At 38.7% G+C, this 22,054-nt stretch overlaps 1 protein-coding gene and 1 long non-coding RNA gene across 2 annotated transcripts in view; both read left to right on the top strand.

The window, feature by feature from the left end:
• The window catches only part of LOC138763624 (doublesex- and mab-3-related transcription factor 2-like), a 60,022-nt gene extending 38,310 nt beyond the window's left edge, over nucleotides 1–21,712 (top strand). The window contains exon 3 of the mRNA XM_069938103.1: nucleotides 20,716–21,712. Within this exon, the coding sequence (XP_069794204.1) occupies nucleotides 20,716–20,747 (32 nt within the window). The 3' untranslated portion in view covers nucleotides 20,748–21,712. The remainder of the gene's footprint in view (nucleotides 1–20,715) is intronic.
• LOC138763625 (uncharacterized) lies at nucleotides 8,901–11,785 on the top strand. Its single transcript, XR_011357685.1, has 3 exons — nucleotides 8,901–8,980; nucleotides 9,583–9,668; nucleotides 10,673–11,785. It is a non-coding gene; the product is annotated as an uncharacterized lncRNA (long non-coding RNA).
• Nucleotides 21,713–22,054: the final 342 nt, after the last annotated feature.

Raw genomic sequence — 22,054 nt, 5'->3', positions numbered from 1 at the left:
TAAGCATAGTGCTTGGCAAAAATTCATAAATGTTAAATTTTGTGCACAGTATAAGAATTCCTGATACTAGTGAACTTGGAGGAGTGAGAAGTGAGATTGGACTGTGAATCAAAGAAGTTTTCTAAACTTATACACATTACATAAACGTGCGTTTAGAATTAGAAGGGGGTTAAGTTAGGTTAAGTTAATAGTAATAAGTTAAAGTCAAATTGATCCTATTTTATGTTTAATGAAAATTAAAAGCAACTTTTGTTTAAGTAACCATTTGTCTTGGTGAATTTCTATTGCTGCTGAGTTTTGGGGTCCTCTGGGCCCGTAACAGAGCATAATGTGGTTACATTAACTTGGCATGTTATGACTTTTCATACAAATGTAACTATAAAATTAGGAAGATCAAAAACAGAAAATTATATAATTACCAGGCTTCAATTAAGTTTTGAAAATGGAATACAAGTGCTATAATAATGTCTATCAATTGTGCGTCAATTATTCATGTAAAAAGCATCCTTTCAAGCTTATAATTCAAATATGAAGGCTAATCTTGGTACTTTTCAGATGAATAGATAATCACACATATCATCTGGTATACTTGTTTAGCTGTCTCACTCTGAAATCAGGATCATCACATAAACTTGCAGGTAATAAGACCATATGTCAATTAAGCCCATTGTCTGTTCCACTTCTCGAATCATGGCTGATATTTTTTCTCCTCATAACCCTGTTCCCCTAAATTCACTAACTACCCTTTGTCTATGCTGCTTGTCATTTCTAACAGAATTCCAATAGATTCTATCAGGCATTATCTCCCCCAACTGAAACCACGCTAACTTTGACCTATTTTATTATCATGTGTCTTCAAGAACCCAGAAACCTCATTCTTAATAATGGATTCTAGAATCTTGCCAATCACTGAAGTTAGGCTTACCGGCCTGTCATTTCTTTTTTTTAATCTTTCTCCTTTTAAAGAATGGAGAGACATTTACAAATTTGCAGTCCTTTGGAACCATTCCTTAATTTTGCAATTCTTGAAAGGTCACTATTAATATGTCCATAACTTACCTCATTCAGACCCTGGGATGGAATCTAGGCAACATCCACCTTCAGCCCCTTCAGATTCCTAAGCATCTTCTATTTAGTAAGGGCGGTCTCTCGAATTCCTGGCATCTGTCACATTGAAGACTGACACAAAAGTCCACCCGACATTTCTTTGCTCACCGTTATCATTTCTCTTGAGTCATTTTCCAGTGGTCCAATGCCCAATCTTGCCTCTCTTTAACTCTTCATATATCTGAAAACAAATTGTTATCCTCTTTAAATTATTGGCTATCTTAGCTTCATATTTCATCTTTATCTCTTGGTTGCTTTTTTTATTGCCTTCTGTTATATTTTAAAAGCTACTCATTCCTCTTGTTTGCAATTCTGCATGGCCTCTCATTTGCTTTTATACTATCTATGATGTTTCTTTTAAGCAATAAAGAAATTTGGGTTCTTTTAAAACAATTATAGAATTAACTCATGACTGTGTGGAAGCAACCACCTTGAATCTGCCCAAGCTGCCACCCAACTAGTCTCGACTCCTTCTAGTGGTCAGGAGGATCACTAATGCTCTATCACTACATATCCTTTCCTTGAGATGTTTAATCTAACAACATGACACACTAATACAGTATTCATTTCAATTTATAGTTCAACAACAATCGTAAATATAAACATCAGCAGCATAAACTTTTTAAGTGTGCAGTTCCTTTTCTTTTAGAGATTCAGTCTGTCAGGTGCTTTGATAACACATGTGGATCTTCTTAACACAGGTACTTGTGTCAGCTATGCTGGCACAATACTGTCTAACATTGGTGGGATTCCTCTGTTGCTGTCGCCTGCAGTGTCTGTTCTTGCAGTGTCTGTTGCATTTTCAGCAGGCTCTTTTGATTCTTCCTCAGTATTTGACCGTCCTCTGTTCTGAAAGTGTAGGATCTTAGATTTACCTCCTCCAGAACAGTAGCCTTTTTGTCCCAAGTGTTAGAATCTCTGAGTCTCACTGTGTCATGTTGTGTCAGTGGGCCCTAAGCTTCTTGCTGACCTAATAGTTTGTTTTTTGATTCCACTGCAGATACTTTTGTTTCCATTTGACATTTTTGACATCTCTGTTCTTGTTTAAGTCTGCAGGGTAGGAAAGTGTGGTGCGCAGTCTATGGCCCATTAGAAGCTCAGTGAGTGACATGCTATGTTCAAGTGAAGCGCTCTAACTCAATAGAGCTAGATATGGATCTGAGCCATTGTCTTGTGCTTTCTTGAGCAACTGTTTAACTATGTGAATTCCTTTTTCTGCTTTACCATTTGACTGAAGATGCAAAGGACTTGAAGTCACATGTCAAAAATCATACTCTTCTGCAAAGTTCTGGAATTCTCTAGAACTATAGCATGGTTCATTGTAAATGTAGACAATTTGAGGAAATCCATGTCTTGAAAAGATCAATTTCATATATTTGATCACATAAGCTGCAGACATATTAGGAAGCAGTGCAATCTCTGGACAATTTGATAGACAGTGAATAACCAGCAAGCAATTCTTTCCATCCATGTGGAACAGATGAGCCCCAACTTTCTGCAAAGGTTCTGCTGGCACATCAGTTATTATCATAGGTTCCTTTGTTCATTTTGCATGATGTTTCGAACTGAAGTCAAAGCTGGAAACCATCCTGTCAATGTCAGCATTTATCCCTGGCCAATAAACAGCAGTTCTGGTGCTCCTCTTCCATTTTTCCATTGAAAGGTGCCCTTCATGTACCCTTTTCAGCATCTCTTGTCACAGTGATTCAGGAATTCTACTCTGTCTGAGTAGAATCCCAATGACAACACTCAGCTGAGCTCTGATGTCGTAGCATGGCTGACATTAATCTCTGGCACACCCTTCATTCAAATTCTTGATCACCTTCTGTAAAACTGTGTCCTTTTATGTTTCAGTGCAATCTGCTTTGATTTCATGTCAGATACGGGAAGAGATTCGATGATCAAATTCACGTGGAGATTCACATCTGTCTCTGTGGAACTCTCATTGTGTGCTTCACTTTGCATTGTTGCCCTGGATAATGCATCAGCTAACACAACAAGTTTCCCTGATGTGTTCACAAGCTCAAATTTATAACATTGTAGCTTTATCATCAGTCTTTCGATTCACGGTGACATCTCACTGAGATTTTTCTTGATTATTGCTATCAATGGTTCATGGTTGGTCTCTGCCATGGCAGACCATACATATAACTGTGGAATTTCTTGGGTCCATAGACCAGACCTAGACATTCTTTCTCAATCTGTGCATATCGACATTCAGATTTTGTCATCATCCTTGATGCATGTGCTTCTGGCTTCCAATCTTTTCCCACAGCTTGAAGTAGTATGGCACCTATTCCATCTTTCAAAGTGTCCATAGATATTTTCGTCCTTCTAGATGTGTCAAAGAACGTCAAAAATACTGGTTCTGTAGTTAGAATGGTCTTCAGTCATCCCCATTCTTCCTCATGGTTGGCTGTCCACTTGAATTCACATTTGTCCTTGCAGTGCGTCGAATGACTCAAACACTTGTTGACTCAAACCAAGGCTTTTATTAACAAAAGACTGGAGCATAGTACATCGAGGTTGACCAGTCCAGACTGACCTGGGTCTGGTTAGGAGCAGCCCTTTATGACTTGCCAGTAGGCGTGGCTACAGCTCTCAGCCAATCACTATCGTTATATGCAAATATATACAGTGGTGATAGGATCCCATAGTATCACAGTCCTTTAACAAGTTCCTTAGGTTAATTGTTTCAGACGACAGGTTTGATATGAATTTACCAATGAAAATGATCATTCCCAGCACTCTCAATATGTATTTTTTGTCAGTGGGTAGGGCATCTCTAAAATAGCTTTCACCTTGCTCTTGTCTGGATCCACATATGCCTTTGACAGTTTATCTCCCAGAAAGGTAATTTTCCAAACTGACATTTTTCTCTTTTTAACTTTAATCCATACTTCTGGATGTGTTTTAGCACGTTGATGAATCTCTTATGTTGTTCTTGTGTGGATCCCATTCGGGTCACTTCATGCATACCCCATTTATGCCTTCTATCATGTGCTCCATTGTCCTGTAGAACACTTCCGGAGCTGAAGAAATTCCAAAAGGCATACTCAGACAGGAGTATCAACCAAATGGTGTGCTAACTTCATGCAGTTTTATTTGCCAGAAACCCTGGGATGCTTCCATTTTGGTGAAAATCTTCGCACTGGCCATCTCACTTCTAACTTCATCCCTGGTTGGAATCTAATAATGTTCCCTCTTTATAATGACATTTAAGTCTTTTGGGTCCATGCACACATGTATGCCACCATTCTTCTTTTTGACACACACACACACCATTGAATTTGCCCATTATGTGGGCTCTTCCACTTTCTTTATGACCCCTGGTGATGTCATTCTGTCAAGTTCCTGCTTGGGATTTTCTTTTAGTGGAGCTGGAACCCGCCTCGGGGCATGCACTACTGGCTGTGCATCCTTCTTTAACTGTATCTTATAGGTGAATGGTAGAACTCCAAATTCCTTGAAGATGTCTGGAAATTGATCCAGTATTTTCTCTAAGCTGTTCCGTGGATTGGCCCTCTTAATGTGGTACACCCTCTTATCTAGGCTTTCACCTGCTTTGTCACCAAGCAGTGATTCATGTCCATCTGAGTTTACATGTACCTTTCGTGTCGATTCTCTGTCTATTGTAGGCTTTGAGCTGTACAGGATTTGCATGGATGTATGGCTTTACCTTCATTGCCCTGATATCACGATCAAAGATGAAATTGACCTTTGCCCCTGTGTTCAACTTGAAAGGAATATTTGTTCCATATGTATGTAATGACACAGTCCACTTTTCCTGCTCGACTCCATTCACACTTTGCTGTTAGGTGTCTATTGGTATGGAACCTTTCTGCACTAACAGACCAACAAAAAGTGTATCACTAAGAGCAATTTCTTGTATAGTCTGTATAATGTGCACACTTTTACTTGTTTTGTTTCCCTTTGGAAAAACATTGCTTTGCATACTGATTCTGCCCTTTGTACTTACTACAGATATTTCCTTCGGCTAGGCATCATTTTGATGCATGTTGAGTGCCACATCATTTACACTTAAATGTCTCTCCATCTTCTTGTTGTACCAGGAGTGAAAGAAACACCAGGAATGTGCAGTGTATATCAGTCATTATTAGCAGTGACATAGAGAGTGTAAAGGGTCCTAATGTTGTAAATTGGACTGGAAATGTTGACTATGAGTGAAGACTGTTCAAACAAAGATTCATGCTGTTCCTGCAAGCCATTGGACTCAATAGCAAGCCTGATGCATGGATGATTGCACTGCTTCTTACTGCGGCAGGACCTCAAGCACTAGAGATTTTCAATTTATTTCTGCTGAGGCAGCTGACAGGGCAAGTTCGACAAGGTTATCAAGATGTTTGATGAATACTGTTAATATTAAAATGAAATATTTGAGAGTTACGTGTTTCACTTGTGCAGGGAGAGAGCTTTAATATATTTTTTAACAGACTTGAAATTAAAAGCAAGAACATGCAATTTTGGATTGCTGCAAGATTCAATGATCCATGATCAAATTGTGTTCATGATAAGAAAATGAGAGAGAGCTTGGTACAAGAGACAGGGCTTATCTTAGCTGGAGCTGTGAAGATATGCCATGCCAGTGAATTAGCTCTGCAGCAAGTGAAAAAGTTCAGAGAAAACGCAAAAGCCAGTAAAAAATGAAGACATAGCCACAGTGTGTGTCCACACACATAAACAAAAAAATGAGATATAAGGAACTTGGATTCTTTTAAAACATCTATACCATATTAGCTATAGAACTAACTCATGACCGTGCGAAGGCATCCATCTTTAATCCACCTGAGCTGCCACCCAACTAGTCTCCAACTCTCTCTAGTGATCAGGAGGATGTTACATACATTTTGGGCCTGAGTCCTTCTTCAAGGTATGCTACTAAGGTATGCTTCTGCATTTTGACTACATTCACAGCATCTGCAGACTCCATGTTTCATTCCAACTTTTATTTTTCACACATTGAGTATCACAGTATAGTGCGAATAAAAGCTTTCACAACTGGAGGGAAAACAAACGCTTTTATTAGCTTATAACTATGGGTGGGGTTTTGCAGTAGTCTTTGGAAGGGTTCTGGGTTAAGGCGGGAAACCAGGGTTATGTGTGAGCAGATGGGGGTGGAGCCAAGAGGCAGAACCAGCCATCAGCACAACACACCACCAGTGAATCCCAGTTCACTGTACTCATGCCTTCCTGTAGAATTTAAGGTCTGTGATTGAAGACAGAAAACATGGGTTCAGAAAAAAGTTGAAAAATATAGTAATTTACAAATTTACAGATTTAAGAGTCTAGGGGTCTGGAGATCCTGTTGGAGCACCTTAGCACCAGGGGGCCTTGAACTCCTTGGGTCTCCTGGTCCCCTTATGTGGGAGTAGAGGTGGGCTGGGTCTCTGGCTCAATGGTGGAGGGGGATGCACTTTCCTCCTGAACCGGATCCCCTGAGGCCCTGACTAGGGGTGGCAAGAATGAACTCCATAGCTTGCAAGGCACTTGAGGCAATGGACCATCTGATCCAGTGGGTGCCAGGTCCCTGATGGAGATGGTGTCCTCCCTGCCATCCAGGTACACCACATAGGCTTACGTTAGGCATACGTGGGATTGGCCTGGAGCAGTTTCGCCCTTTTCCACCAGGGGGTCAGTCTTGATTCTCCTCACGTGCTTCCTGAGAAAGACTGGACCAGGAGTGGGGACCCAGGCTGGGAGTGTAGTTCCCGATGGCGACCTTCTTTTGAAATTGAATAGGAGCTCGTGAGGACTAATATTGGTCTTGGTACATACTAGCAACCAGATGGAATGGAGCGCCTTAGGGAGGACTTCCTGCCAGCGTGAGTCTGCTAGATGTGATGCCCCTCATCAGCAAGTACTGACGTAGCTCATCACTCTCTCCCCACTTGCCGGATTTTGGAGCTTTCCGGATTTTAGAGGACCAGATAAAGGATCGTGTAGCTGTATCTATGCCAGAAGGCAGCAACATCATAAAGGACCCCCATCACCCTAGTGCAGTACACAAAAGTGAAAGAAAAAGCTCAGGCCTAAAATAACAACTACCTTTTTCTTTCAATAGATGTCTTGTCTCCTGCTGAGTTTCTCCAGCACTTTTCTGTACTGCTCTAGATTGGATTTTCTTGTTTACCCCCATCACACTGTTCACAACCTTTTCTAACTTGTACCTTGGAATAGAATATTGAAGACCAGCACCTCTCAGTTCAAGAATAGTTACTTTCCAACAACTATCAGATTATCGAGCCTCTCCTTGTTGTACTAATCAGGGACTGCTCCAACGTCACAAAATGACTGCCTGCACATTGCAAAGTCATTTTCTTTTGGGCTATTACAACTGTAGATATGTACCTTTTTTTGTATTTCATGACTCTGTAATTCTATTAAGTGTGCTATTGTAGTTGTTTTTTTTAATATAAAGTACATGTTCAGCTGCAGCAAAGAAAATTTTGGTGCATATGTACATTGGTCAATGTTTACCATAGAAACAATCAACTCAAACTTTATTTCATGCAGATCTGGAAGATCTGCCAGGTGGAAGTGCCAGTCATCTGACATGCTGCAGACAGTCCAGAGACCGTCAGTGCAGAATTACAAAATTTGAAAAACTGACAACTCAGAAGTATTGCTCCTCTGATTTGTTTTTTCCTCTCCATTCTGGGCTCCAGGATCCTTTTTGTTGCATTTCATATGTTAACATAAAATACATCACATTACCCCTGTTATTTATTCACAATATTTCTAAGTTGGAATCCTCAATCTTGGGCACAAAACGAATGATGAAACTTCAAAGAAAAAAGAAAGTGGTGTTGTGAGTAGCCAGCTAAATTGTAATTGTCCATGTTTTGCTACTATCCATGATCAATGCTATCATCCTTAGCTTCCAGACATTTTCCTTCCTCCTTCAGTATGATGTCCTACTTCTGCTACGGATTTGCATTATCTACCCATGAACACCTTTTAATGGTACAATTTTTTGAGTTGGTACAATGTGTATTACCTCTTAGGCAGTTCTATTTGGATAAAGTAATATTGAGCAAAATGTCGACTGTTCATTTTTCTCAGTGATGTTGCCTGATCCATTGAGTCCTAAAACGGCATCCATTATAGTAATAATTGGGGACATTTTTGTTATATCCAGTGACCATGAAGTTTTACTCCAGGAAATTATAGGTTTTCCAGTGACAGATGGGGGTAGGGAAGCATGTGGGGCAGAAGACACTGGGGACAAAATTAAAGGAAATGAAAAATTGTTGAAAAGCATCCAATGTTACAACAGATATGATTTGAGGTTGACTGAGGTTTGAAATTATATGCAGCATTAAAAGATTGAAGCATTTTTGCAGTAATTTTATGAGTAAAACTTAATACATTTTTAGACAAATGGTTTGACAGATGGCAGAATCAGGAATGAACAATGCTGGCAAATGAGATAAATCAAATTCTGAAGTATAATTCTGTTAATAGAAAGTCTCTCATGATACGTATAAAACAAAAGGTGAATAAAACATACTGCACAGAAACAACACAAAAAAATGCAAAAGCAGATTTCTCATCTTGACTTTAATGGGATTACAATACCTCAATTATCATAATTTCACTACACCTTGACAGTACGCCTTGAATCCCTAATGATAAAACTCTGTGTTTTCATAACAAGCACCTCACAGGTGACTTAGAAAGAATGTTTCAAAAATGAAATGAATAGTGGGAATTAAGCCAAATCAAACAATCCTTCTGGCCCATATGTTCACTGATAAAATGTGCTTTGTGATAAAAGGGCTTGAAGAAAGAAATGCAGAGTGGTGCTAAGGATAGCAGATTTTAATCAGAAGATTTCATAACATTGATTAAGGTGAGAGTATGCTTCTTGCCTGATAATTCACCAGGCAAAGACAATGGCAGAAGTAGTAGTTTAAATGAGAAGAGTTTTAATCTCTGTACTTTTGAACTAATTCATCGATGTGCATGTTATTTATTTATTTATTTGTGTGTGTGTGTGTGTGTGTGTGTGTGTGTGTGTGTGTGTGTGTGTGTGTGTGTGTGTGTGTGTGTGTGTGTGTGTGTGTGTGTGTGTGTGTGTGTGTGTTCAAATTGATTTTAATGTGGCTTGGCCATAGATCATTATACATTAAACAGAGTTAACTGCTCAGCAACCTTTTTTGAATGACTGTAGAAGGAAAGATGAGAGCTGCAATGGTGAAATGGTCCAATCTATAAACTGATGCTACCTGGGATCAAAATAAAGAATGACCTCTTATGTGAAATTAATGAAATATCAGTTGTCATACAATTTCATAAAAAGTAGGGAAGTGGGCTGAAGGATGGTAATTTATCAAGTTATGTTGTTCTTGTTAAAGCTTTTAACATTATCCAGAGTGGGAAGTGAATGAGTTGTTTGTAGTAGAAATACAATGCTGGAAAAACTCAGCAGGTCCAACAGTGTACTTTATATAGGAAAGATAAAGAAACATAACCGACATTTTGGGTTTGAGCCCTACATCAAGGAATGGAAAAATATCGGCAGACATCCAAACAAACAGGTAAGAGGGGAGGGGTTGGGGGGAGCCATTGTTTATTTTGGTTTAGTATTTAAAGTCCAAGTACAGGTACACAATCCTTTATCCAGAACCATTGAGGGACAGTGCATTCTGAATTTTGGATTTTTCCAGATTTCAGAACAAAATCCAGCTGCCCCGGATTTAAGCCCATCCGAATTGTGCTGCCGTATCCACCCCATTCCATTCGCGCTGGCGTCTCTCTCCCCCTCACCTACCTGAGTTGTGGTGCCATATCTCTCCCCCCCTGCCTAAGTTGCGCTGCCGTCTCTCCCCCTCCCCTCACATCCCAACCCAGTCATGCTGCTGTCTCTCTCTCTCTCTCTCTCTCTCTCTCTCTCTCTCTCTCTCTCTCTCTCTCTCTCTCTCTCTCTCTCTCTCTCTCTCCCTCTGCTGTACCAGCACCAGGAAAAAAATGCCGGTTTTTGGACATTTCTGGATTTTAGATGTCTGGATAAAGGATTGTGTACATGTATACTTACATAAAGTAGCTGAAAATAGCCATTCCTCAAGGTTTTGAACTGAAAAACATTCCAATGGCATTCAAACAGACTGGTTTAGATTTTCTTATTCAGTAAACCAAACCACTGAATGCAATGCTGTTCATATCAGAAAAATGGCATGCTTGTCTGTAATGTGGTTGTAAATGTCATCCTTGAATGCATTTCCACTTTTTTATGGGGTCAGGTTATTGGAGCAGGCTATCCTTTTTTAAAAGTATGAGACAGATAGACTTAATTTTCTTTACGAAGAATGTAAAATGGGTAGAACATAAAAGAAAAAAACAGCTGAAAAGCAGAGAGGTGCTGGTTAATTTGTCTAGCTCCCAGCATAGAACAGCATGAGTACTTGGAACTTTTGGCTCTACCAGCTGTCTAGCAATTGGGAATGGACCCACCAGCCAAGAAAAGCAACATATGTAGCTTTCCCTGTCCTAGATCAATTATGTCCATCTTCTCAACATGCAATAATTATCTTTTTCTGCAAAGTGCTGAACTATTTGTGCAGGTGGAAGACCACACTTCAGAGCACTGGATCGGAGGTCAACCAGGAGCAGCAGAAAGGATCACTGGGGTCTCCCTCCTCCCACCATCGACATGATCTACCAGGATAATTGTCTGAAGAGGGCTCACAAGATTGATAATCACCCCTGCACACAACATTTTCCAGCAACTCCTGTCAGGAATGAGATACAGGAATATCAGAGCCAGAAACTCCAGGCTGAGAAATAGCTTCTTCCCATGGGCAGTGAGAACGATGAATGACTGATGAACTGCTCATACCAACCCTTCTGATAATCCATTATTTATTTAACAATATCTATTTATTTTCATAAATGTACTACATATAAATCACTTGTAAATATGTGTGCTATGTCTATGTATATGCGTTTGCATGTTTTTACACTGAGGATTGAAGAACACGGTTTCATCCAGTTGTACTTGTACAATTGAATGATAACAACAAAATTGACCCTGAATTTTACTGAAAGGATGTCAAGGGCAGCATAGTTAGTTTAGTGGTTAGGACAACACTATTACAGCACCAGCGACATTGGTTTCAATCTGATGTTATGGAAAAGGATGTGCGAAAAGAATAAGCTTTAGCAGTTGTGCAAAATGTACAGTAATAATCAAAAGTTAATGCTCTGTACCATTTTTCGTTTTGTTGATTTTGTGATAAGCAGGTTACTTGTCTGCAGTTGTTTGCTTTAAGTGCTTACCAAAGTTTATATTACTCCATGTGTGTCTTTGTCTATAGGTATGATGCTTCACAATGTGAATATATTGGGTTGAGTCAACTTCCAAGCCTAAATGCACTGTGCTCACTTATGAAAGCGATTAAAGGTCTGTCAGAACACTTGGAATTGTACCACAAAATAAATGACTAAACACAAAAGAAATCAGGGAAGGAAAGTTGTTAAAATAAGTTGTTGCCGTTTCAGTGCAAATAGCTATGTGCAGACACAGAAATGAGCTCTTTTACTGTGCATTTCTTTTGTTTTTGATTTTCACGTAAATTTGACATGAATTCACAATGTAAAGAAACATAGCATCCAAATGAGATTGGCATCCTACTCATCATTCAGGTACATTTATACACCTGAACATTCCAGATGAAAATATCAGTGAGTATTTTTGTAAATATTGACAAATTTTCATGGTTTAGACTCTTTTTGTCTAGAATTTTAAAGCAAATTGATGAACACATTATTCTAAATATAATTTTCTCAATTCTTTTGATTCCTTTAGATTGAAAAACTATGAGCCAATAAAGGCAAAAGTAGAACTGGGTTAGGGTTAGGGTTAGGGTTAGGGTTAGGGTTAGGGTTAGGGTTAGACCAATTAATGTAATATCAACTGTTAGAAAATTACTCTGAGCAGTGTGACTGAAAGCCTTGTTTCACTCAGTTGTCCTTGAATTTCCATTTGGCAATGTAGGATCATTAAGACCACTGTTTGGATAATAATTCTTTGAAAAATCTGTTTGTTAAGTCCACCACTCTCCCACCAGCAATGCAAATTTTTCTGTCAAGTTTACACTGTAAGATCCTGATAATCATCAAATCCTGGGTCTTTGGTGCTGTCATACTAGTGTGGAGTCCCACACACAGAAATTCAGACTGGGCCACAAAATGGCAAAGGAACACAAGATCGTGTGGACCTGGGGGTGACACCAGCCACCATCTCAGGTGACCTCCTGGATGGCGGGAAGATGGGGAACTCTGGCGGGAATGGTGCTCTGATGACACCAGCGTTTGGGGCCCATATAAGCGTGACAGCCAGAACAATAAACCAGTTCTCATTTTCCAAGATTTTGGTGTGCATGTCATTCCTCTCCATGCTTGTGTAGCACGAATGCTACATTGGTGACCCTAACAGGTCCATCCAGCAGTTGGACCCAAAGATGATGGATCAGGAGGAGCCAGCGACCATCCATATGGTCTTGCTCAGGCTCCCAATGAATGGTTTGAGCAGGCCGAGGCTCAGTTGCAGCTTTGACACATAGCTGCTGATGACACCCGCTACTTCTATGTCATGAATGCCCTCAATCTTGACAAATCAGCAAGAGTCGTAGACTTCCTATGGCAGCCTTTGGAGCAAGGCAAATACAACTTTAAGTATTCCCTATGCCATAAGTGCTCTGTGATTAGTAAGGGATTGCTTAAGGTGGGATGTGGGTTGGAAGAAAAAGTTTGAACACCAGTGTTTTAGTTGTACCTAATTGACTTGTTATATGCACTGTTTCATACCTCCAAGGGAAATGGGCCAATGACAATTTTTATTCAGCAAAATATTTCAGCAACAATTGGGTCAAGAGCAGTAGTTCTCAACCTTCCCTTTTCATTCACATACCACCTTAAGGAATCCCTGACTAATCACAGAGCACCGATGGCATAGGGATTCCTTAAAGTGATATGTGAGTGGAACAGCTACTTAACCAAAGTTTTCTTTCTATTGTTATTTTTCATCCTTCCCAAAGTGGAAAGTTTTCCAAAACTTTTACCACAGAATTGAACATTTCTCCTTCATGTCTCCTTTCTGTGATTTTATCTTTGCCTTTTCCTACTATACCATGAATGTGATCACAGCAGTGGACATGTACAACATAGATATACACTGCCACACAAGTTCCAAATTTAAGGCCTACAAAACTATGACTGTAATTTTTGTGACGATGAACATTAATTTTTTTGTGTTCCATTCCACACAAATATGACTAATTTTACAACATCCTTAAGTGACTTTTTTAAATTGTTCTTTGATGTTTGTTAGAGCATGGTTAGTGTAGCAGTTCGTAGAGCGCTATTACAGCATCAGCGACCTAGGTTCAAATCTGACATTCTCTGTAAGGAACTTTTATATTTTCCCCACATTTGTATGGGTTTACTCTGGGTGCTCTGGTTTCCTCTTACCTTTCAAAATGTACAGGGGTTGTAGATTAATTGGGATATTTGGGTGGCACAGGCTTCTGGCCTGGAAAGGCCTTGTTACCTTTCTGTATATCTACATTTAAAAAAATTAAAAATATGATTTTAAAAATCTGATAAGGGGTAATTAGTTTCCTCAAAAAACAACCAAAATGCGAGAATATAATGATATAACCACTATGAAGTAAAACTTATCGGTCAGGGAAAGCAGCTGGAGATCTCCCTTCAGTGAGTAATGAACCACAAGGTATGGTAATGTTGGCTAATCTTAGCCAGCATGGAAGTTTGGGGTTGGCAACTTCTTTAGTGAAGTTATGAAAAATATCAGTCTGCTCTTCTCGCCTTGATCACTATCCAATAACTTGTACTGGAAAATGTGGTGTTATGCATTTCGAATTAATACGTGGTGAGACTTGGCTTTAATGCTCTCAATAGGAGAACAGGCTAGATAATTGCAGATTTTTCACATCAGAAAAGGTACACTGATATAGGGTTCTTGGCATTAGTTAGGATTTGTGTAGAAGTGCAGAAAACAAATGATGGTTCAGGAGGGAGGGGGTGACAAAAACAGGTCTTGATGCAACTAGAATGTATGGGAATGCTTAATAGCTCTCAATTTGAGTTCAAGTTCTGTTATGAGGTACTAATTCTGCACTACAAATCATCAACACGAAGTAAAATTTAACATTGTAGTTTGCAGGCTGAAGCGGTGAAAAAGTGAAAACTAAGGAAGGATTTATTAACACTGGTAGTTTTCAACACAATGAGGGGAAAATAGGCAAAAGTATAATATATTCAGAATTTCAAAGAAAGCAGGAAGAAAAATCTAAAGCAATTATCACAGCATTTTTGCTAAATTACAAAAGTTAGCAAATAATGTAGTATAGAGAAAAACTTAGAAGTTGGCTTGAGATAAACTTCAACGTTGCAGCTTCTTGTGCTTCATTCATCAGGATCAATTACAAGTTTCAATTCAAATTATCCTCAAAAGAAAAGATAAAATTCACCATGCAGCTATTTCCTGTCATGATGCCTGGATGGGAGAGGGGTGGAGGGGTAAGAATTGAGTGCAGGTCAGTGGGACGAAGCAGAATAATAGTTCAGCAAGATTAGAAAGGGCAAAGGGCCTGTTTTGTGTGCTGTAATGTTCTATGGTTCTATGGACCACTTATCACTTTATATTGGTCATGAGTGATTTTTTTTAAATGATCAGTGGAGAGGGCTGTTGTGATCTCTGTTGTGAGGGAGGAAGGCAAGTATAGAAATTGCAGGGGCTCTGACAAAAATATTTAAAATGTCCTTAGCCACGGGTGTGGTGCCAGAGGATTGGAGGGTAGCTGACGTTGTTCCATTGTTTAAAAAAGACTCCAAAAGTAACCGTGGAAATTATAGGCTGGTGAGCTTGAAATCAGTAGAAGGTAAATTAGTGGAAGATGTTCTGAGAGATCAGATATAGAATTATTTGGATGGACAGGGATCAATTAGGGATAGTCAACATGGCTTTGGTGTGGTTGGTCGTGTTTAATCAATCTTGTAGTTTTTCGAGGAGGTTACCAGGAAAGTTGAAGGAAAGGCTGTGAATGTTATCTACAAGGATTTTAGTAAGGCCTTTGACAGGGTCCCACATGGGAGGTTAGTCAGGAAGATTCAGATGCTAGGTATTCATGGTGAAGTGGCAAACTGGCTTTGAAAATGGCTAGATGGGAGAAGCCAGAAAGCAGTGGTAGATTATTGTTTCTCAGACTAGAGGCCTGAGACTAGTGGTGTGCCTCAGAGATCAGTACTGGGACCATTGTTGTTTGTCATGCATATCAATGATCTGGGGTAAATTGGATCAGGAACTTTGCAGATGACTTTAAGATTGAAGGCATTGTGGACAGTGAAGAAGGTTTTCAAAGTTTCAAAGGGATCTGGACCAGCTGGAAAAATGGGCTGAAAAATGGCAGATGGAATTTAATGCAGGAAAGTGTGAGATGTAGCATTTTGGAAGGACAAACCAAAAAAGGACATACATAGTGAATGGTAGGGCACTGAGAAATTCCATAGAACAGAGGGACCCGGGAATACAGATACATAATTCCCTGAATGTGGCGTCACAGGTGGATAGGGTTGGAAAAAGAGCTTTTGATATATTGGCCTTCATAAATCAAAATATTCACTACAGGAGTTGGGATGTTATGGTAAAGTTGTATAAGACATTAGTGAGGCCAAATTTGGAGTATTGTGTGCAGTTTTGGTCACCTAACTATAGGAAAAATATCAAAATAGAAAGAGTACAGAGAAAATTTATTCAGATGTGGCCTGGACTTCAGGAACTGAGCTACAAGGAAAGGTTAGAACTTTATTGCCTGGAGCATAGAAGATTGAGGGGAGATTTGATAGAGGTATTTAAAATTATGAGAGGGACAGACAGAGTAAATGTTGGTAGACTTTTTCCACTGAGGGTAAGTGAGATACATGGATGAGAGAGATATGGAGGGCTATGTATTGGGTGCAAGACAGTGGAACTAGGCAAAAAAAAAATGGTTTGGCACAGACTAGAAGGGCTGAAGGGGCCTGTTTCTGTGCTGTAGTGTTCTAAGGTTTTATAATGTTAAGTCATTGAAAAGTGAGGATGGGAATTGAAATGACATTGCAGACCCTTTGAGTGCAGTCTAGTTTCCAATTCATGTTTTTTTAAATATATTTTTCTGGAAGCAGCAATTTCGGCTAGTGAAACAAGCATTGCTCAAACAATGACATCTGAAAGATTGATGATGAGCCAATTCAGCTAAGTTAAATCATGCACTCAGATTTTTAGGTTAAATTCTTCTTGCAAATATTCATAATTATGTGCAAAATAGCCTTACTTTTAAAATGTGCAAATAGATTTAATTTCTTTTTCCATTTTAGAAAAAATGTAGCTTTCTAGCATTTCATAAACAAAAGCAAACAGACTGAACTATGAGTGGCATCATTGAAAAACAACCAAAAGAAAAATAATTCTTTAATTCATATTAGGTGATTGGAAATGAATAACTATCTCAATATTATTAATTTAAACATGAATGTAGTTTCATGGATATATGATAATGCATCAGCAAATCAATTTAAAAATCATTCATGTAATTCTGATTGTCTACAGGACCAGATAAGGCACACAATTAAGATGAAAGACTATATTCTAACAAACCTAGGAATGATAGCATGTGATATGGGTATATATTTTGACTGTTCCTTTCACTTTTGTACAAACTCCTAAACTTTAACTCTGCCTTTTAATGAGCAAGTAGGTCTTCCAGAGCTGTGCCCACCAACCAAACATAACTGAAATGTAACAGCAGATCGAAGGCTGCAGAAAACATGTTTCTGTCCTAACCATACTCAAAGCAATTCAGATCAGGAAACCTTACTTTAGGGCACCAATAAACAAGAACGTGAACTTTTATAGTCATGTAAAAAGGAAGAGACCAGTGCAGACAAATGTGTGTCTACTTGAGACAGAGCTAGGAGAATTTCTAATTGGAAGAAATGGCAAAGGAATAAAATAATTACTTGGTCTTTTTCTTCGGAGAAGATCACTGATGGTCTGTTGGTTTGTTATAGATAGTCCGTGGTGACTATTTATATTTGCTCATATAATACACAAACAATATGTAAAATAAGGTTGCAAATTTGATGACAAAAATAAAGTGAATTCTTCAAAAAGAACCTCACCAAAACAAAACAATATACTTGTCAGTGGCCTGGGAATTGGCTCAAGCTCCCCCAACCCTGCAGACAGGGTTTGTTATAGCTGATCTGTGGTAAAGAAAGAAACATTTAAGATAGTTTGTGGGTGAAAAAAGGTTGAGATCACATTATTAGGGAAGCAAGGATCCAGTGAGAGTGAGCAAATGAAGGAAATAACTATTAAAAATTATACTGGAGAAATTGGTGAGGATCCTGGTTTCTTTGCTCCCTTTGACACACACCTGACCCAATTCCCATATTTCCTTTAAATTATCAAGTCCTAAGCCAACACACCCGGGCCCTGGATAAACAGGGTCTTTTAACCTTATGGGGCTCTGGAAGATTCATGATCCTACTCTATAATATCATAAAAATAGTTAATTAAAATGTGTTGAGTTTTAATTGGAATAACATTTAATTGTCAGGAAATATTTTTGGTCTCTGATAGCGACAAAGTTCTGAGTATGATAGGTTAACAGAGTTTTACTACATTACAAAAAGGATTCACTGAACCACTAGTCTAATGTTAGTGAAAATGTCATATTACTAAGTTTGCTGACAAAACAAAATGAGGTGATATGTGTATGGAGAGGATGCAAAGAAGTTTCAAGGGCATATGGACAAGTTGAATGAGTGAATGGAATACAATGTTGAAAAGTGTGAGTTTAATCACTTCGGTACACATAACAGATTAACAATATTTGGCAAGTAGTGAAATATTTGATTTTCAAAGGGGGGCTCGATGCACTTATACAGAAGTTACTTGAAAGCCAACATGTGATTAGGGGGACAAATGACATTTTAGCCTTTATTACAAGAGGGTCCACTTACAATCAATTATTGTCACAATCAATATTCCAAGCGCTGAACTGAATAACAAATTTACAAGTCATATATGAGTACAGCAAAGATTTATTTGATTGGTTCCAAGGATGACAATTTGTACTTATGAGGAAATACTGTTATGCAATAAATGTCCTTCTTGCGAGGAACAGCACCATCAAATAAATAAAAATATGAAATGATTCACAAATGCAGCTATTTTTCAGTTTCCATCTGTTTTTCTGCCTTTTGGACAGGTGGAAACATAATTTGAATACATTTGCTGTCCTTATAATAGTTGCTACAAATTTGATGCATGCAGTTACCAGTGATCTCACCCTTTTTGTTTTTTTATTGTAAATGCAATTCTCTAACTAATAATTCAAAAGTCACTCTTTTGCTATGCTCATAATTCTTTATATGCTCCAAATTAATAAGTCTGGGTGACTTCAGGGTACGAGAGATGTTAGAGCACTAGTAGTTGCTTTTGTCCAAATGCATTGGCCCAGTACTGGGAAATGTATTGCTAAAATATCTTCTCTCCCTGTAGAATTTATCAAACTGTGGTATTAAATATTACCTCACATGTTATAAAATATGACTAGCATTCCTGCTATACTGGCATATCTAGATGGAATTATCAAGATCACTATTAACTAAGATTTAAATTATTTGAACACTGAGAGGATCTTGAAATATGTTTATTCTTAATAGATCTTGACCTGTAAATGATCCAATATGTGGGGGAGGCACACTAGCTTTGATGGAGCTGTTGGTGCTTTGTTTTGCTGCAAATTCCAATTTTAGGTATTTGCTTCGTCTTTCCAACATAATCCTGTACCATATCAAGAGAGTAGAGGATGTGTGAAAGGGATGGGAATGTGAAAATTAGGAGAAAAATCAAATGATAGGGAAGGTGGAAGATCAATGGAGGAAGAAAACAAGAGGTACTGTAAAATAATCAGAATGGCTGAGGAAATGATCAGGAAACCTAGGAAAGTGATCATTTTGAGTTTGAAGAGGAGCCAGTTTTGGAGACTATAAGCAAGACAGAGAACTAATTAGGGTTACAGGGTAAAATGTTGTTTGGGTGGAGAGGTTGGGGGGGGGGGGGTCCTTGTTGGGCAGACCCAAAGAACCACAGAGGACTTTGTCAATAAATGGAGTCTGTGAGTGGAGAGTGGCAATCAATTTAATGTAGAATAGAAATTGGAGCATCCTTTAAGGGGATAGCTACACCTATGTGATAATTTGCTGCTGGATTTCTTGATAGTGTTACAAAAGAGACTGAGGAGTAGCTGTCAAGACTTACTCCAAAGCTTCAGACAGTGTAGTTTGTCAATTGAAGATGTATTGCAAAACAATTCATGGAGTTGATGCTAATATGGAACAGAATACTGGCTGACATGGTTAGGAGCCTCTGTGTATTTGTGTATCACATAAATTGTGGATGACATTCCAAGTATCCAATATGCAAACAGATCACACCCAGTTATGTTTAGACAGAATACTTCAGAGAAAATTTGGTTGTGTGATGAAAATGAAGATCGCACAACGCAATAAAAACTTAAGAGCCTTGCATACAAAGTTAAAAAGATCAAGTATGTGAAAGAAATAATTTAGCAAATGACTGCAGTAATTTTGACATGATAACCAAGAACTACATTTGATATTTAGTTCCACAGCCAGCCTCATGATAGTTAACTAAAGGCCAGTTGTAAGAACCCGACATGAACTCTATTTTGATCGTTTCAATCTGATTCATATTAAGCATGGGTCAACATTTCATAGCTACTGCTAATGTGATTTACTAAATTGCTAATTCTCATCAGGAGAGATCACTGTAGATGATAATAAGGGAAGAATAATATTGTTTATGATCTATGATACTCTGGAGTGATAGTATTTTCTGATACTGGTGTAGTAATTCCACATTACCACTCAAATAAAATGTTAAATGAGAGTAAAGAAATCAGTAAGACGCCTACCAGTAAACTGCATGAATCTTTTCATCCTTCCAGATAGATTCCTGCAAGATGACACACTATTTAGTGTTTTCCATTGAAAAGTTTCAATCATCCAGTGAATATTTAGGTTTACTACGTAAACCATTCAAAAGAAAATGTGATTAAGGAGCACTAAGCTTAGATGCCAATTGTTTTTGCGTAATCACAGAAAAAGGTTCATTTTCCTGAACAACTTTGATTCCTATTGAACAATTCCTAATGGAATTCAGTCTGCAAGAAACTGCTAATCACTCCATTCCATTCTTGGATGGATCACATTTGTTATGTCTGGTGGATGATAGATTTTCCTAAAAATATTTAGCTAGTAACAAGAGTGTTGTTATTTCAAACAAGACTAATTAATCATATTACCTATTCTAATTAACCTACTGCAAATGCCTGAGTACTTCAAATAGTTCAATTCTTCAAATAAGTAGTTTTACAAAAGTACATCAGCAAATTATGATAGGTTATGTAAATGATCTTTACTGCTTTCAAAAAGTAAACATTAAAATGACTGAGTCAATTTATTTGTCTCACTTTATTCCCTCAAATTTCTCAGGCTCTGATCAGTTTTCTGCTAGCAAATATTGACAAGCTATTCACATGTAAGGGATGATAACTTCATCCAACATCCATGTCAAACACACTCTTCAAAACTGTCTTCTGCATATGAACAGCGCTGTGGTCACCTTCTGCTTTTGAAAACTAATCATTCAGATGCCCATCCTACTAATCCATTCAATGACCTGAAGAAATAGCAAATGGGAAAATTAGATGCTTCAACCAACAAATTCGAATGGGCAGATTGAAGTGATGTGGACAATGAATCAGTCACAAGTTACACATCATACTACATCTTTCATTTGTGGAACAAGACGCTAGGATTCTACAAAGGCTACCCAATGTCTTCAGGAGGTTAACACCATGGACCTTTTATGAGTGATTAAGTAATTGTTCCTAGCATTGGATGTGGATAATTGGTTTATCCTTCGTAGGAATGATAAATATTGTTTCCCAGAATATTTCCATGACCACTTGAATCAGTTTATTTGGTAAAGTATTAGTTTAGTATTAATATTAGATCAGTTTTGTAATTAATGTAGTTTGTTAGCACAACACTGTTACAATGCCAGTGATCTGGGTTCAAATCCAGTGCTGTCTGTAAAGAATTTGTTCACTCTCCCAGTGACCTGTGTGGGTTTTCTCTGGGTTCTTCAGTTTCCTCCCACACTCCAGAAATGTTTGGGGTTGGTTGATTAATTGGGTGAAATTGGGTGGCACGGGATTCATAGGCCGGAAGGGCCTTCTACCATGTGGTATCATCCATAATTGGATATTGGGGGCTATATGACAAAATCATGACCTTGTGCTGGGGCATATAATTGATGGTCAGGCACACTGGCTCCATGTGTCGCACGTGCGACAGTGGAGCAACCGCATCAAAGATGGTGCAGCGTGTTGGTCTCTTCCAGCAGAGGCTCTGGCCCCACACGAGCGGCAACATCACATGGACACAGTTTCTGACGTAAGGGGCTGGATCTTGCAGTGGTCTTAAAATGCAGCACATGAAAGAAAAATAAACTTTGAGTGCAGACAAGTTGGTCTCATTTGTTCACTTCATTAGCACTCTGCTACATTGGTGACCCCGATGGGTCCAGATGTCTCTGGACCCCTCAGCATGGATGCTGCAGAGGTTAGTGCTATGGCGCTAAAACTACCTACTTTCTGGACACTCCGCCCCCACACCCGGTTCGGATAAGTGGAGGCACAGTTCCAGATAAAGCAAATCACCTCTGACTCCTCCAAATACTACCATGTCCTCAGGTCTTTGGACCAGGAGACTGCAGCCAGAGTAGATAACCTCATACAGAGGAAGGTAAATACAACATGCTGAAGTC

This window comes from Narcine bancroftii, chromosome 5, assembly GCF_036971445.1.
Source record: "Narcine bancroftii isolate sNarBan1 chromosome 5, sNarBan1.hap1, whole genome shotgun sequence".
In the NCBI taxonomy this organism is placed as follows: domain Eukaryota; kingdom Metazoa; phylum Chordata; class Chondrichthyes; order Torpediniformes; family Narcinidae; genus Narcine; species Narcine bancroftii.
Note: the sequence above shows the minus strand (reverse complement) of the source record. Positions and strands in the feature narration are given on the sequence as shown.